This window comes from Colletotrichum abscissum (genome assembly GCF_030869225.1).
Source record: "Colletotrichum abscissum strain IMI 504890 chromosome Unknown Scaffold_56.1, whole genome shotgun sequence".
NCBI classification, from domain to species: Eukaryota; Fungi; Ascomycota; class Sordariomycetes; order Glomerellales; family Glomerellaceae; genus Colletotrichum; species Colletotrichum abscissum.
The window spans coordinates 160,118-177,117 of NW_026850498.1; the positions used below are offsets into that span (position 1 = coordinate 160,118).

General features: G+C 52.9%; 6 protein-coding genes across 6 annotated transcripts; 1 reads left to right on the top strand and 5 right to left on the bottom strand.

Moving 5' to 3' along the window:
- Nucleotides 1-347: 347 nt before the first annotated feature.
- CABS01_14642 (uncharacterized protein) lies at nucleotides 348-3,830 on the bottom strand (the record flags this gene model as incomplete). The annotated part of the gene is made up of 1 exon (XM_060547980.1): nucleotides 348-3,830. One exon carries the CDS (start codon nucleotides 3,828-3,830, stop codon nucleotides 348-350), a length of 3,483 nt encoding a protein of 1,160 aa, XP_060393097.1.
- A 661-nt stretch (nucleotides 3,831-4,491) lies between these two features.
- CABS01_14643 (thioredoxin) lies at nucleotides 4,492-5,272 on the bottom strand (the record flags this gene model as incomplete). Its single annotated transcript, XM_060547981.1, has 3 exons — nucleotides 4,492-4,647; nucleotides 4,711-5,129; nucleotides 5,197-5,272. 3 exons carry the CDS (start codon nucleotides 5,270-5,272, stop codon nucleotides 4,492-4,494), a joined length of 651 nt encoding a protein of 216 aa, XP_060393098.1.
- A 335-nt stretch (nucleotides 5,273-5,607) lies between these two features.
- On the top strand, nucleotides 5,608-6,699 carry CABS01_14644 (uncharacterized protein; the record flags this gene model as incomplete). Its single annotated transcript, XM_060547982.1, has 3 exons — nucleotides 5,608-5,631; nucleotides 5,682-5,782; nucleotides 5,838-6,699. The coding sequence occupies 3 exons, from the start codon at nucleotides 5,608-5,610 to the stop codon at nucleotides 6,697-6,699; spliced, it is 987 nt and encodes a 328-aa protein (XP_060393099.1).
- An 809-nt stretch (nucleotides 6,700-7,508) lies between these two features.
- On the bottom strand, nucleotides 7,509-10,257 carry CABS01_14645 (glucan 1,3-beta-glucosidase; the record flags this gene model as incomplete). The annotated part of the gene is made up of 6 exons (XM_060547983.1): nucleotides 7,509-7,922; nucleotides 7,982-8,207; nucleotides 8,268-9,289; nucleotides 9,357-9,650; nucleotides 9,773-9,908; nucleotides 9,986-10,257. 6 exons carry the CDS (start codon nucleotides 10,255-10,257, stop codon nucleotides 7,509-7,511), a joined length of 2,364 nt encoding a protein of 787 aa, XP_060393100.1.
- A 2,885-nt stretch (nucleotides 10,258-13,142) lies between these two features.
- On the bottom strand, nucleotides 13,143-14,498 carry CABS01_14646 (lipoyl synthase; the record flags this gene model as incomplete). The annotated part of the gene is made up of 2 exons (XM_060547984.1): nucleotides 13,143-13,441; nucleotides 13,538-14,498. The coding sequence occupies 2 exons, from the start codon at nucleotides 14,496-14,498 to the stop codon at nucleotides 13,143-13,145; spliced, it is 1,260 nt and encodes a 419-aa protein (XP_060393101.1).
- Nucleotides 14,499-16,140: 1,642 nt separating this feature from the next.
- Nucleotides 16,141-16,458, bottom strand: CABS01_14647 (uncharacterized protein; the record flags this gene model as incomplete). The annotated part of the gene is made up of 1 exon (XM_060547985.1): nucleotides 16,141-16,458. One exon carries the CDS (start codon nucleotides 16,456-16,458, stop codon nucleotides 16,141-16,143), a length of 318 nt encoding a protein of 105 aa, XP_060393102.1.
- Between the last annotated feature and the right edge of the window lie 542 nt (nucleotides 16,459-17,000).

Here is a 17,000-nt window from a genome sequence, read left to right on the forward strand (position 1 = left end):
TTTCCACGCATCATTCTGAATGGACTGCCTTCAAGTTCCCAACTTCTTTTACAAGGCACTAAGCTGTGGGGTTTTGGTAGCATCTTGCTACAAAAGCTCACTCTAAAATGACCTAACGAATAAGCCTACATTATTCGCCGAAAGCTATTGAAATTAGATGTTCTTTAATTTCCGTAGAAATGTTTAACATATTTACAGCGTGTCTAGGTCGAGGTCAATAGAGCTCACGAGGGCGATTGTCCACTGGCCACCTTCGATGCTGTATGGACTTGTGGTTGTGAACGAGATTCAAGTAATTCGAAAGAGCCTATCTTTCATTTGTATCATCTATTCTCACTAATATGAAATCATGCCTCCACAATTCTGGCTTTGTCCTTTTCCGAGGTTTGCTTCTCTAGACACTTGATGATTTCCTTCATTGCCGGTGAACTCCCAATCTTCTTATGCTTCTGAGCCACATCCCGGGCATACGCCAGGGGGGTCTTCCCATGGGGGCCTTCCACGGTGAGACTTGCGCCTTTCTCAAGGAGAAGCTTGAAAGACGCCTCGAAGCCGTTGCGGATGGCGTAGTAAATTGCAGTGTGTCCAGTCTTTGAACTCGCCTCGATGTTGGCCCCTCTCTCCAGGAGCTCCTCAATGACAGCCTTTCGGTCTTTTAGAACGGCCCAATGTAGTGCAGTGCGGCCATCCGTCTCGTCTTTCCGATCAATCCTAGCACCACCCTCTACAAGCAACTTGACCAGGCTTACGTGCCCAGCCTGCGCCGCTAAAGAGAGGGCAGTCAGTCCGTTTGCGTCCTTGCAGTCTACTTTGGCTTTTTGTTTAATCAGTGCTTCGGCCGTCTTCTTGTTGCCCTCCTCAGCCGCGTTTGCTAGAGGTGTGCATCCATCTTCGTCTTTAGAGTCGATAAAAACCCCCCGATTAAGCAGCAACTTGACAGACTCGGCACATCCATACCGTGCCGCTGAGGCTAGCAATTCTTCCCCTATGCTCTCAACCACTTCGTTACTCGAGCCGTGATCTATCAACGAGCGGAGAGGCCCAGAGTTCCTTCTGTTTTCGGCTGCACTCATCAACGGAGTAACACTTGACGAGCTCTTGGCCGTGGTGTCTGCTCCTTCCCTGAGTAGCAACTCCACAGCCTCAGTACACCCATATGCTGCTGCATAATGCAATGGCGTCCATTTCTTATCTTTGCTCCGTGCTTTGATATTGGCTCCACGATCAATCAAGACACGCAGGACAGCACTGTCATGGCTATCATCGTACTTGGCAGCTTTACACAGAGCAGTCGCCCCATACGAACCCGGTGCTTCGAGATCTGCGCCTCGATCGAGGAGCAGATTTAATAATGCAATAGAATTCGCCGAGACCGCAAGCTCCAGGGGCGTTTCGTCATTTTCCGTTTTGGCTTCGATATCTGCTCCTCGATCCAACAGCCACTGCGCGAGCAAAACATTATTTTTGCGGATGGCAACGTGTAAAGGCCTCCGACCATCCTGGTCCGTGTCTTCTGTATGCGCGCCCCGATGAAGTAACAGCCGGACAGCTGGTAAGAAGTTCTCCGAACAAGCCCGATTTAGAGGTGTCCTCATGTAGCCATCCTTTGCGTCGACGCTGGCGCCGTTTTCTATCAGCCAAGTCACAACTGACAGGTTCTTTTTGATAATCGCCCAGGCTAGAACACTGCGTCCTTTAGAATCATTGAAGTCGAGGCTTGGAAGAGAATCTTTCAGAAACTGCATCGCGGCAATGTTTCCTTTGACGACTGCTTGTAAAAACGTCCTCTGCAATACGTCCTCCATGGATTGGATTGCTTCGTTTTGCTTTTTCTTGGCTTTGAAAAGGTCTTCGGACAGATAGGACACAACAGAGTCTTTCCACTTCGACGCCCTCTTCTCTCCGCTGGCCGAGTGTATTATTTGCGCCGTGGAAAGCGTCTGAAGGAGTTTCTTCTCCATTGAAACGTACTTTTCCTTGTCTCGGGAGGACGACTCGAGCCTTTTTTCGGATTTTTCCTTTTTTTGCACGAGATCTCTCTTCTCTGCCTCTAGCTGATCGAGCTGCCGCTGTACATCCCTGAGTCGTGCTTTTGCGGAGTCAAGAGCTGTTGCCTCGGTCTCTAAGGAACTAATCGACTTGTTAAGCTTTGGCGTTATATCTTGACTTTCCCGGAAGATGCTCTGCACGTTTACGCTGTGATCGAGAAGCTCAATCTCAGACGTCAAATTGATAGTGGACTTGGGCTGGCTGCTCTGTGGAACCACACTCACGGCATAAACCGGATGTACACCTGCCCCATGTCGCTGTCTAGAGACTTTAGCTTGGATACTCATGGTCCCGTTGTAGGCGCTTCCGTTCCCAAAGGTGTATTCTTCCACGAGTGGAGCATATGCAATCTTCTTCAGGGTCGTCCCTCTTGATGCGATCATGGCGTGACACTTTGCAGCTGAATGAGTCTTCGTCGATGTGAGCTCTAGGGCAAGTATAAAGTCGTTTGAATCATTTTCAGAATGAGCATGTCGAAACCTGGCCCATGTTCGCTGAGTCGATTCCTTGTGGAAGTCCATGCCGGTATAGAGGAAAGCATTATCCTTGTCCCAACAATCAGTCGGCCAGACATCGATCAACTCAAGGCCTTCGGCAAGTGCGTTTTCGACTGAGAACCCATAGCGACAGTCTTTCACCCGAGTTTCTTCGGGACTAATCGACGCCAAAGCATGTATGGATGATGCTGGTGTATCACACGCCACGTCTGGCAACATTGTTGTCTTGCTGTTCTTTGGTCTGACGTACTCGCCACCTGACTCTCCAGGCGCAATGCGGGAAAGAGGAATCCCTACTACTTTCTCCCTGCCATCATTGTCGTATCGACAGCTGAGAAGGCCATATGTGACCCCGGAACGATCAGAGTGAAGTGGGATTCGTAGTTTAAGGTAGCCGCGTAAGATATTCCCCTCTATCGTCGGAGTGCGGTTTTCCCTGGATGCAACCTTCCCACAGCCTGCAAATGCTGCAGGAGAAGAGGCTAGAACGCCCCCAACAAAATCCCTTGGGCGATTTTTTGAATCTGCCACAGTGATTTGCGGCCTTAAGCCCCATGCCAAGATTGAGTCGTCTGTGGTGGCATTGATTATCGTATCTTGAAGCCGGATGAAAGCACCATCGCCTTCTCCATAAATAAGTGACATGACAACGTTGAAGATACCCAGAAGCGAATACGCAATGTCTTCTACCCTCTTGGTCTCTCGATTCGAAGCCCAAGACATGCGTTGTGCCACACTTGCTTCGCGTAGGTTGGAAGCACCCAGTAAAAACCGTGCCGGGATACCTGTTATGTCTCCTACGACTTCGGACAGTTGCAGCTTTGTACCCAAAGCTTGCCAGTCGCTACTGTAGAACATGAGCTCGCTCGGGGCTAGCAGCTCTTGCAAGGTCCATCCTCTCGTGAACCAACGACTTTTTCGAAACTTGGATTTCCACTTGGGATTGTCCTTCGAGGGTACATCTTGGAGGAACGTATAACATGTCTGTGCTTCCTGGTACCAGCGGAACATGGAATTGATCGCCTCGCCCAACTCGTTGGCATTGGTCTTGTCGATACAGCAAGTATCAATCCAGACATAGTCGAGTCCATCGGTTTTTGCTTGTCGCAGGCAACCTTCAAGCTTGATCGTTCCGATTCCCGGCTTGTCTGTGTCGCCTTGCTTGATTTCGCGGAAAGATATCTCCTCTTTGTCTGGCCCCCAAGTATGTGATAAGATGGCATACTTCGGTTTGTCGGCATGAAATTCCTCCAGTAACCGGGTATGAACGTTGATGAGATGCATGTGAGGCGAGGGAGCCGGTTGGAATAGCTTTGAAGCCTACTATCCTGAGTTCAGGAGGATGCTCTCGGGGCTCTCAGCAAGAGTAAGAGCCGAGACAGAGGAGGTCTAATTCAAAAAGAAATTGAGAGAACGTAATAATATGTGCATGGGAAGAAAACAAGGGCAGAAACGGTGAAGTAGAAATGAAATGGAAACCAGGTTTAGAGAAGTAGTAAGCCGCTAGACCAGGCAGTCAGTGGAAGAGGGGCGGATAAGCAGGACAAGCCCCGTCAACAGAGATTCTATTCGCCAGCCTCACGTTGACCGAAGGCAGCTGCGGCCCCAGACAAGCGCCTGCAGAATGCAGCATGTTCAATATGGGTACTCAGCCCCATACTGTCTGGCTTGCGCCCCGATTGTCATTTCATCCGGAGCATGAACAGTCGCGAAGGGTTCCTCCATTCTAACGATGCGAATTGGCTGAAAACGAGGTATGTACTCTATCGATGCTAGGCCGCGATAGCGTGGTAGAGGCAAGTTAGCAGGCTACTAATCGCTTGCGACGGATTATGGAACTTGTCATGTATAATAATCAATGGAAGGATGCTCTTGGAGCCCAGTGGAGCTTCTATGTACTCTCAGATAAATAGCTCCAAACGCCTTTCGCCTGTAATCGATCATATCATTCATCGCCGCCCAAATCAGCCAGGGTCTTGAAAGCTGGTCCTCTCGGCGGCTGTCTCGTGCCGGGGCCAGCGCTCTTTGTGGATTTGACCGTCGGTGGGGGCGGGTTCACGCGGTTAAATTGCGACATCTCGGCCGCCTTGTGGGGATCAATCTACCAGTCCGTCAGCAGGCGGTTCTTCTTGCTCCCCTTCGGATCGACCGTGAACCAACGTACCGCAAACAGAGACACCAGATACAATCCAATAAACGTAATGATGTTGCTCAGAATATCGCGGTAGTGCCACGCAAACGGCCGCTGGAGACTCGCCCGCGCGGGCTTATCCCCGCCGAGCGTCCGGCCCGGTGTTTTGAACGAGGCTGCGGAGCGGCCGCCCTTATCAGGGAGCTTCAGCGCGTTTTGAATGGCCTGTGTGAGGGCGGGCGGGTTCGCGCCCTTGATGGTCTCGATCGCCTGGCCGCCGTGGAAGATGATGAAGGTGGGCATGGCGCTGACGCCGTGAGTGCGGGCGATGGTGGACTGGCTGTCGACATTGATCTTGCAGAAGGCGACCTTGTTCGGCTTGGAGTGTTCTTTCGCGAGACGTTCGACGTGGGGTGCGATCTGCTTGCAAGGGCCGCACCAGTCGGCGTAGACTGTCATGGTGTTTGTCAGCGATCTCACGGATGCGCGGGGGGGACGGCTGCTGAGAAGGCCACTTACAGTCTGCGATAACGACATTGTTACCGCTTAGAATGCCTTGCCATTGGCCGGCGGACTGGATGTTGATGAGACTCATGGCTTCAATGACTTGGCACAAAGTAACCAGGGCGATTAATACGTTGGCGCAAGTGTCACGAAGTTGAAAGGAGACAGAATTGAACCCTTGGGAGTCGTCCGCGACGTAGCTGACGGATAGCTCGCGGCCTGGTCCCAGCGGAAAGGTGGCGGGTACCTGAATAGGAAGGCGGCCAGACTTGACTCCGCAGTTCTGCCGGATTTACCCCAGGATTATCGATAGCGGGACCATCACCCAGAAACTTTTTTGGGACGCTGCGAACATTGTCCCGAATTCTTCTTCAAGACGACATTTCCAGAGCTACCAGAATTACCTGCGCTCCAATCCCCTTCAAAATGGCCTACGATCAAGGAGCAAAGGTAATCCCATATTCGGAAAAACTTCCCAGACATTTGCTAATTTGCTGCAGAGGAGAAAGACTGACGAAGGCAGCTATGTCGACCCTTCAGAAAGTGGTAGCGGCCGCAAGTGGACAGTCTCCGTTGCAATTCCCAGCAGTATTCTCTCAGAGTATGACCGCAAATCATGCCCAATGTCTTTGGTACAGATATTAACCTTTCTCCAGTGCTCTTACAGCTGAGCGCCGCAATTCCGTAGCCGGTCTCATCGCCCGCGCTCTCGCCGTCTTCTCCGTCGATGAGATCGTAATCTTCGACGACAGCCCGACCGAATCCCGGCCCAAGAGCGTCGACACAAAAGCCTACACCGGCGACATCGACCCCTGCCACTTCCTCGAGCACCTCCTCGGCTACCTCGAAGTCCCACCCTTCATGCGCAAAATGCTCTTCCCCCTCCACCCGAACCTGCGCCTCGCCAGCCAGCTGCCCTCGCTCGAGATGCCACACCACCCAAACCCGGCCGAATGGCTTCCCTACCGCGAGGGCGTCGCCGGCAAGGGAACGCCCCGGGGCACCATGATCGATGTCGGTCTTAAGGACCAGGTCCTGATCGAGGACGAGGTCCCCCCCAATACCCGCGTGACGCTGTACCACCCGGACCAGAGATCGCAAAAGGCCGAGGCGTGCGACCCGTCGGCTCCGAGGGAGGAGGGCGGCTTCTACTGGGGATATCAAGTCCGTCGCGCCAACTCGCTGACGGCGGTGTTCACAGAGTGCAAGTTCGAGGGTGGCTACGACGTCAGTATTGGCACATCGGAGCGCGGACGCACACTCTCAGAGGCCTTCCCCAGCGCCGAGCCCCTAGAATTCAAGCATCTTCTCATTGCGTTTGGTGGACCCAGAGGTATCGAGTATGCGGCGTTGAACGACAAGGAGCTCGAGGGTATGGATATGGGTCCCTCAAAGGCCAAGGAGCTGTTTGACCACTGGGTCAACATCCTGCCTGGCCAAGGCAGCCGTAACATCAGGACAGACGAGGCTCTGTGGGTTGCGTTGACGAGCATGAGAAGGTTGTGGTATGAGGTCTGATACGCTCTGTGATGTTCAGGGGCGCTGTGTTGGACCGGCATCTTGACGGAGACATGATACCCATAATAAAAGTTGAATTCCATGAACTGACTCTTTCGTTGATGAAATCTCATCGTGCAGGCTGTTGAAGTATTGTGGGAATACTGTCCATATCAGAGAGACCTGTTATGCGCCATCATTCGATGTGCCAAATACATGAAGGAGGATCCAGCAAGTTGGATGACATTCAAGTTTATAGGAAATTGATTCATTGCTTGTTCCGATGCGACATAAGTATACCAATGATATTGTAAATTGACCAAAGCAATTGTCAGTGCTACTCACTGAAAGAGTCTCTTCCACGGCATCTTCTACTACTATTACGAGAAAAAAGAGCGGCGGTCGTCACTACTTATCCAATTTCCCAATCTTCACTGCGTTTTTAACGCCTGCAGAGGGGACAAGTAATTCGCCCAGTGCGAATCCTCCAGTCGATCCTACTACAGATAATGGCAAAACTCGCACTCTCTCGCGGCCCCTTGGGTGGTTAAAAATGCAGTGCGGAAAGGTGTGTCGGCTGTGAAATGAAAGTGACAGGGATCGCGCATGTAGCATCTCAGGATTGGCTAGCATCACGAGGGGATGGCGAATCTATTCAAGAAGTGAACGAAACCCATGCTGACGTCTGATATCATCAGCCCAGCCTCATTACTCTCCGACAGACAGTCTCTGAGCGGAATCACTCACGGCAACGAAAGATTGGTCTCGATATGGCGATGACAAAAAAGAATTAGGAATATCATTACTTATACAGCCAAGAAGTAAACATCTCAGTGCTGATACAAGGCAATACCAGCCGTGAACCCAGCAATATTATCCTTGTAGAATGCCACATCCTTTCCATACCGCGTAACCATGGCCGTCGTGCCCACAATCTGCAGGTTGTAGATGTCAAAGTTATCCGTCGCGGTGCAGTTGCCCGGCGCATCGCGCACATCGACGATGCGCTGCTGGCACCTGGCTCCGGCGCCGATCTGGCAGCACGCCGTGCTGTAGTTGTTGAAGAAGGAGTAGTGTCCCGCGCCGAACGCGACGACGTTCTGGCTGCCGATGACGCGGAGACCCCAGGCCATCTTGCATGGCGGGCCGTTGGGATCGGCGTCCTTGCATTCCGTCTCGAAGTCTGGGTCGTGGTAGCCCTTGACGCGAGGGAAGGGGATCGTGGCTGGCGGGTTGGGTTGGTACTAATCGTCAAGGTCAGCTTTATGTGAAAGAGTTGGTTTTCATGAGAGAGAATACGTACGTAAGGGGTCTCGGACTGAATCTGGCCCATGTACACATCTCTGGTCTTGAAGAGCATGTATTGGTAGAGGGTATGGTGCTCAACTCCAGAGGCGGACAGCCAGATCTTGCCAGCGGTCGACTCGATAAGCAAACCACGACCGTTGTAGATGGTAACCTGCTTGTAGTCGGGGTCCTCGAGGTCGTGATCGGCAGTCCAGATCCAGCAGTTCTCTTGGAGAAGTCCACTTAAAGATTGTCAGCCCGCATTGTTCACAGAAGAAGATCCATAATCAGGGGTAACTCACGAAGCCGGCTTAGTGATGTGCATACTCATCCACGCCGCAATGCAGTTCTTGTCAATGGTATCCGCGGTGACAGTAGCGTTAGGAGTGGTAGGGCACTCCTTAAGCTGTTGCTGCGTGCCAGCGAATCCTCCGACGCGGATATGCACATCCCACATGCCAGACGGCTCGCCGACCGTGTTGAGGTTGTACTCAATAACCTTGGCACCCGGTGCAGATCCGCGCGTGGACACAATCATGTCTGACCACTCGATCGTTCCGCACTGGCCCGGGATAGCGACCTTCACAACGGGGTGAGGCTTCTCGATATCCTGGAACTTCTCACCGCCGCCCATGATAATGGAGGCTAGGGCCTCACCCACAATGCGAGCTCCGGGAGGGATGAAGACGGTGTCAGAGACGTAGTAAGTTCCCGCGTCGACGAAGGCGAGGAGGCCAGCGGCAGGGTTCGAGGCGACGTAGTTGAAGAGGTTGTTGAGGGCCACCGTGTCGTCCGTCACACCGTCACCGCGAGCACCGAAGGAGCGGGCCGAGATAACGAGGCTTGAGGGGACATCTTCGTAGTGCGGCTTGGAGCGCTCGTAGTACTTTGTCGTGCCGTTGGCGGAGGTTCCGAGAAGGGCTGGGTAGACGGGGAAGTAGCCCGCGTCAGAGCCGGTGTAGTCGGTTGGGCCGGTGGGTGTGTAGATGTGACCCATGGCGAAGCCCTGGGAGACGGTGGCGCTCGAGGTTCCGGCGATGATGGTGTTGTTCTTGGGTCCGAGAAGGATAGTCTGGACCTTGGAGAAGGCGACATTCTCCATTACGAGAGTGCCGGCCGTAACCGGTACCGTAACGCCGGGCTCACGGCTAGTGCGAATCGCTGTTTGGGTGTTGACGAACTCAGAGTCCAAAAGAGTGATTGAAGAAGTGCTGTTGTCCTGCATACGGATGCCGATGCCGCAGTTCTCAACGTAGATGTTCTTGTACGTCCAGCCCCAGTCCCAAAGTTGGTTGATGGCGACCTGAGCGTTCCAGAAACGAAGCTATTCACACACAGCGAGTCAGCAACCAATCTTCACTTTCCCACAGCTATCAAAGGGCCGTTAATACATTACGAGCAGTGTATTGCTGGTTGCCAAAATTGACGCCGTATTGACCTCCGTAGAAGTCAAGATCGTTGAGAAGGCCGCCTGAACCCTCCTCGATGAAGATGCCGACATGCTTGCTCGACGAGCCCTCAGCAAGGCGGAACTCGCAGTTCGTGATAGCAGTAGCTTGTGACGAAGGCCAATGAATTCCAAAAGCAGCAGCAGAGGCAGGAATGGCTGTGGTGTCAAAAACGAGGTTGCGCACTTGTCTGAAGAAGACGTTGGTGGCTCCCCAGCTAAGGCCATTCGCGCCATACTGTGGTGGGTGTGTTAGTCAATTACTCCACGCACAACACAACTAATGCAATTGACATAATTGACAAAATGCATCTTTTCCATGACTAAAAGCCATAGAATTTCGAAAAGTTAATTACATACCGGGTTGCCATCGAGGAGGCCGAGGGTGGTGTTGGTGGGGAAGTCGGCCACGGCCTTGATCACCGGGCGATCGGTCGGATCACCAATGATTTGCGTATAAAAGTAGTCAATGATAGAACCCGAAATGAGATAAGTTCTACAGCCAATCGTCAGCTAGTTCATCCTTCTTCATTCTTCTCTCATTCAATTGAATTGCAATTCCCAAAGACTCACCCGGGAGGGAAGTAGACGGTAGCAGGCGACGTCGTCTCGCCCTTGCACTTGCCCGGCGCGCACCGCTCACCGGAGCTGATGGCGAGATTGATCGCCGCAGTATCGTCCGTCACGCCATCGCCCTTTGCGCCAAAGTCCTTTACGTTACGGAAGACCTTGTAGTTCGGGTCCGGGTGGTAGGGGGAGATGCCCTGGTGGGCAATGTCTTCCATCCAGTAGGCCGCTTTGGCGAGGGTCGCGGCCGCGAGCCAGAAGGCGGCTGTGACGCGCATTTTGACGGGCTTCTTGTTGATTTGCTTTTCGAGTAAGGTGAAGATACTATGATTACGAGGAATTCGAATGAGTGTGGTGGAAGTGAGAGCGAGGTAGACTGCGCTGGTGGGATTTCAATGAGTGGATGAGTTCGGAACTCGATGGAGAGATTTGTGTAATGAACGTGGTCACTTCCCCTCCTGATCAATAAACCAGCAAGGTGAGGATCAAAAGAGATAGGAAAAAGAGAGGCGTGAGCAGGAAAGTCAATCAAGTAATAGAAAAAGGAGTGGCGCGATTCTCAGCAGAATCAGCAATAAGGGCAACGGATCAGAAAGCTATAGACATTCAGGGACCCCCAGCAGTGGGACGAACCTTGAGATCGGGTAGATTACTACTCACACTCTCAGGCCCGGACGTCCCGAGTAAGTGGAAGATGAGTACAAATAGGCGTAGGGAAAAAAGAAACAAAGTTGACAGAGCGACAAGGGGTGAAGGGCGACAAGCCCGGGATACTTTATTAGAGTTGGGCTGAAGTGGAGGAGACGAGGTCGAGAGAGCTGTGGGAGCCGTGGAACGACGGGTTCAACGCTACTCAGCCTCTCAGGAACCAAGAACCGCGCTTTTGCGGGACGTTTTGCCGTTCGTTTCTTGATAGACCAAGAAATTATCATAAAAAAGGTTCTAAAAAGGGATAGACTGGGGGGATGAACGTGGGCAGAAAATCAAAAGCAGTGTGTCTCATTTACTTAGCTTCCCGTAGCTTTTAGTCCTGCTTTACTCCCTCACTCATTCCCCGCGCGCGTCTTACTCAATTCGCTTCCCAACATGGGACAGACGGGCAGGATGACTGTAGATGCTATGTCATGCAGGAAAGAAATGACCACCAGATGCGTAGAGGTAATCATGCCGGCCCAGAAAGCATTGTTTGCCTCTACAGTGACCGGGTGAACTGCTGCACATCTCACCTTCGACAAGATTCAATCCAAAAGACGCAAAGCTTCCAATATTTACTTCGCGACCCAACGCGCTGACGAGGCAGTCATCCGCTAGGCGTCCGAAAGGCGTCTTGTGGCTGGCTGTCTACGCCGTTCAGGTACACCAGGCTTTGACAAAGCAAGCTTCTTACTCAGTTGTTTTAGTGTGAATCCAGCCTACGGATACTTCACGGGCAACCCACGAGGGGGAGGTGGAGTGCATTGGAGCCTTTAGAGGGTGTGCTAGGCCTGTGTGGGATAGGCCGGGGCGGGAAATGATGAGTGAGGGGGAAATGAGGGACGCCTCCGGGACCGTGAACGCGCATCATTATTGCAGGATGCATATGCAGCTGCTGATCTGCTTTGATGCTGGTGATCTACGGATGATGTCGTGTGGGTGAGTTAGCGAAGAGAGGAGGGAGGGCATGCGTGAGAGCTTGGCCTAATGAGAGAGAGGCATTTCGCGGTGAGAAACCAACCTAGAAGAGACGTCCAGGGTGTCTTGGTCTGAAGGGAGCCAGTGGATAAAGTGGAATTCCACTCATCGCATGGAACGAGGGGAGACAGAACGTTGGCCGTTGGCGTTTACTCCCAACGGGAGCCTATGCTCTAACGCGATGTTCGGCGATGCTAATTCTTGACCAAGGACACTTATGCTCTCGTTTGATCCAACTTTCGATAATCGCTTTTGCTGAATGTCGCCGGGGATGAACGGAGAAGAAACTTCTCGGGAAAGATGACAGGAACAGGACCAAGCTTTCCCCCGGCCTGGAAAGAAAAGTGATGGGACGGTGCATTGGTGTTGGCCGGGGTGGTCCAGGCCAGCTTTTCTCTCGCTTTGCGGCTACCAGATTCTCGGCCGCTCCCTTGGCCATTGGGTTGGTACATCTATCGCTCGTCCATTGATGCATGAGGGTAGCATCGCTTATCCCCAAAGCCAACAGCTCCCCTGTAAAAAATGCTCAGCTGAAAAAGCCAAGATCAAAGCAGACATGAGCCGCGTATGCCCTCATTCTCAGGCGCCCATACCTCAGTAGATCCCGTGTTATTTGAAGGGAGCCCGCGGGATCAGAGGTGCATGCCATGAGACTGATAAGTAAACGACTCCTTTCTTGAAGACTCGACCGTTAAGGTGTCTCTCCATTCACACGCACTAAAACCCGATTCAAGAAATCGATAACAGCCCTATCCGGTGAGTTTTTGAACGCGGAACACGCATCAGGAACGCCGGGAAATTAGGGCCTCCTCTCAAGACCACGCCATCTTCTCCCTTCTTCGAGCTGAAGATGCGGAAATCCGACGTCTCTGAACTTTTTCGATTCCTGCCTCCCGAATCCGATCTTGGCTCAGACAGAGGGTCCGTTGATTGGTATGCGATTGCCAGGACCAGGCACAACGAGGCGACTAGGTGGTTCGAGGTCTTACCCCTGAGGATTCCGACGATTCATCAATCGGCCGAGTTATGATCGTGGTATAAAAACGCCGGAGACTACCCATTCGGAGTGGTAGAGAAGTGAAAGGAGGAGGAAGTAAGGTTGAAATCATACGAGTACATAGCTCTAGATCTACCGTACCCGAGTTGGGTCATCATACCCCTTTAAAAATGGCACGGACGGAGTAACATGAGACCCGGATGTAAATTCATAGCTCTTAGTGGCCATTGTTGAAGACCACCCGGCATCCGTATATTCTTCTAGGTCTACTATGCACCTAGGTTGTATGTCGAAAAGTGTGCCACCCGGGGGTAGAAGATGGCGATGCCCATGATGAATGAAGTTCCCGTCGTCCAGCCCAAAAAAATTAACGCCAGCCATGCCATCTAACCCCCCTTTGACAATTATCCATCTCATCCCCTAGTCTATTTCATCACCATCCTCACAGATCGTACATCCTCAATTCTCGCTGCAAAAGTACAGCAACAATCCGGTCTAAAGCGTCTTGAACCCCTCCTCCAGAGCAACAGTCTGGCCCAGCCTACCGCTCGCGGCCATGCCAGCCTTCTCGCCCGCCCTCTTGCGCAGCACGTTCTCGATAAACGCCTCGCCGGCCTTGTAACTGCTCCGAACCAGGGGACCACTGGCACAGTACAGGAATCCCATATCCAGCGCGCGCTGCTTCCACATCTCGAACTCGTCGGGGGTGACGTATTTCTCGACCTTGAGGTGGCGCTTCGTCGGGCGCATGTACTGGCCGAAGGTGACGACGTCGACGTTGGCTTTGCGAAGTTCTGTGTTTCCCCAAATGTTAGCATTTCTTTCCGGCCTTGACTTCAATTCACGCGATTTCCTGACTGTAAGCCAGAGAATGATAGGGACAAACGTACGCCTCAAAGCATCCATAATCTCCTCCTCCTGCTCTCCCAAGCCAAGCATCAGACTCGTCTTGGTAATCATCTCCGGCTTCACCTCCTTGACCCGCGCAAGCACCTTGATACTCTGCGCAAACGTGGCCCTCCGATCACGCACATACGGCGTCAGCGCCTCCACCGTCTCAACATTGTGCGCATATACATCCAAACCGCTCTCCGCCACAATCTTCACCATGTCCAAGTCGCCCATAAAGTCGCCGGTCAGCGCCTCGACCAGCAGACTCGGCTTCTTGGCCTTGATCTTGCTGATTGTCTCAGCAAAATGCCGCGCTCCGCCGTCCGCCAGGTCATCGCGGTCAACAGACGTCAGAACAACGTATCCCAAACCCCACCTAGCCAGCGCCTCGGCCGTGTGCTCCGGCTCATGGGGGTCCAACGGCGCCGGCGCGCGGTTGGTCTTTACACTGCAGAAACGGCATCCGCGCGTGCACGTGTCGCCCATGAGCATGATGGTCGCCGTCGCTGCGCTCTTGGAGGAGCCGCCCCAGCACTCGGAGATGTTGGGGCACTTGGCCTCCTCGCATACCGTGTGCAACCCCAGACCGCGCAGATCCTTCTTAATGGACTTGTAATTCTCGTTGCCGGCGGGGATGGGCGTCTTGAGCCACTCAGGAAGGCGGGTGATGGTCTTCTTCTTGCCCGTCGGGCCCGTGACCTCGACGGTGCGAATCTCGTAGGCCTCGGCCTCGGAGAGGGCCGCGGGGTCGCCCTTGCTCGCGATGAAGTCGTCCAGCGACGCGAGGCTCTTGTCCTTGAAGTAGGTCGGTCTGCGGGCTTTCGGGGGTTGCGATGCTGCTTCGGATGTTGTGCCGAAGGTGGGAGGAACGGTGGCGAAGGCTCGGGAGCGAGCCGACGAGGCGAGAGCCCGCCGCAGAGGAGCCTGCACGCGGGCAAGAGGTGCCATGGGCGATGGCATTGTGATCAATTGTCGTTGGCGTTTCGCCCGGTTTCCACTAGAAGTTGCCCGTGTGATTGCAGCAGCCGACGATGTTGCTGGCGAGAAAGCTTGGTTGGGAGGTTGATGCAGACAACAGCTGTGATGGGGCAAAAAAACAGGTCCCAAGAAAATATGACCACTAGAAATTAGGCCCTGCAGCTGGCTACACCCCCCGGTCCCCGGATTGAATCGGCATATCGGGGGGACGTGATTGCGTCTCGACCAATCAGAATCGGCCGGCCGTCTGACAGCGGCAATGCTTATTAAGAAGGCTTATCGAAATGTCGGCGTACCGGGGCTTTCCGTCCCAACGGTTTCGTTTTTCAAGGGCCGAGGGGTCGTTGTCTTACTCGCTTCCCGGTTCTTTCCAATCAAGAGGTCAGGATTGCCAATGCTGCGTGGGATCACGAGCCGAGTACTCATGTCCCTGTCACTTATCATGGTAGGAGAATGCAAGGGTTCGATGGAACAGAGCCATAGGCTCATGTCAATGAATTCGTTCAACTATGCTACCAGTAAATGCCTCTTCACAATTCCTTAAAACTCCTTTCAATGGCCTCCAAGCCCCCCTCGCAAGGCAAAGTCGCGTCGGACCATGCCATCATTCAATCAAAACGGTCGTCAATCCGAAATATCAAAGCAAATCCATCGCGTCCTCCTACCGACCGGGCAATGTCAGACAACCCAAGCAAGCGAAACCCAAGGTTGAACCTTCGAAAAGGGCAACCTCGGAAGCGCAGCTTGCTCTGTCCAACCCCGGCCGGCAACCATACAGCAATAGGGGTATCAACAACTCGAAGAAGAGTGAAACTTTTGTTCCATCACGAGAACTCCGGTAAATCCCTAAATCATCCATCCTGATCATTTCCGTCTTAAATCCTCCTTTGAAAAAAGACGTTGCGAAAGATCTCGTAAATATCATTTCCAGCCAGCAAGTACACCTGCAGCAACATCAGTGCCTGGCCAGGTACTCGAGCCAACGGCAGCCTGAAACCATCAGGCGTGAATTGACTCGATGCCATCCCCAACACGACTCACCAGTCTAGAAAACCAGACAGTTGATTGTGTTCGAGGAGGCCCTGGGTGATCATAGCCACTGACGTGCGTGAAGGGCAGATCGACTACGCATTCCATGCGGCCCTTGTGTTGCTGGGGAAGAATCGAAACATTAAAACATGAGGTGGCAAGCCGTCCGCCACCCATAAAAGAAAGGCGGCGGACAGTCAGTGTCGTTTGAAGTGAGAGTGAAAAAAGGTTGATCGCTGTCAAGAAGCCCCAGTTGACTAGCGTGTCGGTTCCTTTCCTGCAGGATGGCGATGCAAGCGTCGCGCATGGTTGTTGTCGAAGAGGAATAGGGTATAGTGTGTGCCGTCAACTCAAGTGGTTTCCCGATTCTCAAGGTCGTGAAGGTCGTAAGAATAGGTCGCGCTCACATCGGTAGCGATGTTGCGCCGAACCAGGGTTGGAGGCGATGACAAAAGAGAAGGCTGAAAAGATGTCGCATCGAAGAGTTCGGTGTGGCAGTAAGACGCGGCGGGCAACATTCCTCCAACCACATCGCAACTTTTAACCCGACCTCCATTTCCTCACACCTTCGTCTTGCGCATCCAGTGATGCCGCTTTACAACATAACAGCAGCGACCATACCAGCAACACCAGCGAAAGCCAGGCTACCAGCGTTGAGAGCGGCGCCCGCACTGGACTTCGAGGTAGTTGCAGCGGTAGCCGCGGCAGTTGCAGAGGCAACAACGGAGCCGGTGGGCTTGAATGTCGCGGTGCTGTTGCCGGTGCCGTAGGTCATGGTGGTGGTGTGCGCGCGCTCAAGAGTAATGGTCTTGGTCTGGGTAGCCGTGGAAGTAACCGTCGTCGTATCGCCGCTTGAGGTCTGGGCCAGCACCAAGACGGGCAAGAAAGCAGCAAGAATCGTGGTGACCTTCATTGTGTCTGTAAGTGGGTGTTTGTTGGTGATTGTACTGGTCAACTGTCGAAGCCTGACGAAGTATAGACCGAATCGAATATGTATGTGCGTCGGAAGTAATCCGTTTAACACTATAATGCGTATGCTTGGTGTTGGGTCTTTCAAAGATCGTGATGTAAGTCGAACTGCTTGACTTGGTGCTAAGGTGGATTGGAACAGCCAGATGTATATGTGTGTTGGCGTGTTTGCTGTTGTGTCTAAGCCGGGGCAGTGAGTGGTTTTTGGCGGGGAGCGCTTGTTGTTGGTTTGCGACAAGAGGGCGTCTGTCCGCGGATGTAAATAGGAATGAGTGTTAGTCCGAATACTTCGAGTAATTCAGGTTTGGCGATGTTTGTTTCAACGACTGTGCGTGAAGCGAGAGAAGGGTGAAGCAGTAGGAGACTTTGCCAACGAAGTCTGTGGGTTATGGATCGGGGGGGAGTGGTTTGAATAAGAGGATGCTGGAGAGAGGACCCAGACTCGCGAGAAGTGGGAAAAGACGTGGGTTTTGGATGTGGGGAGAC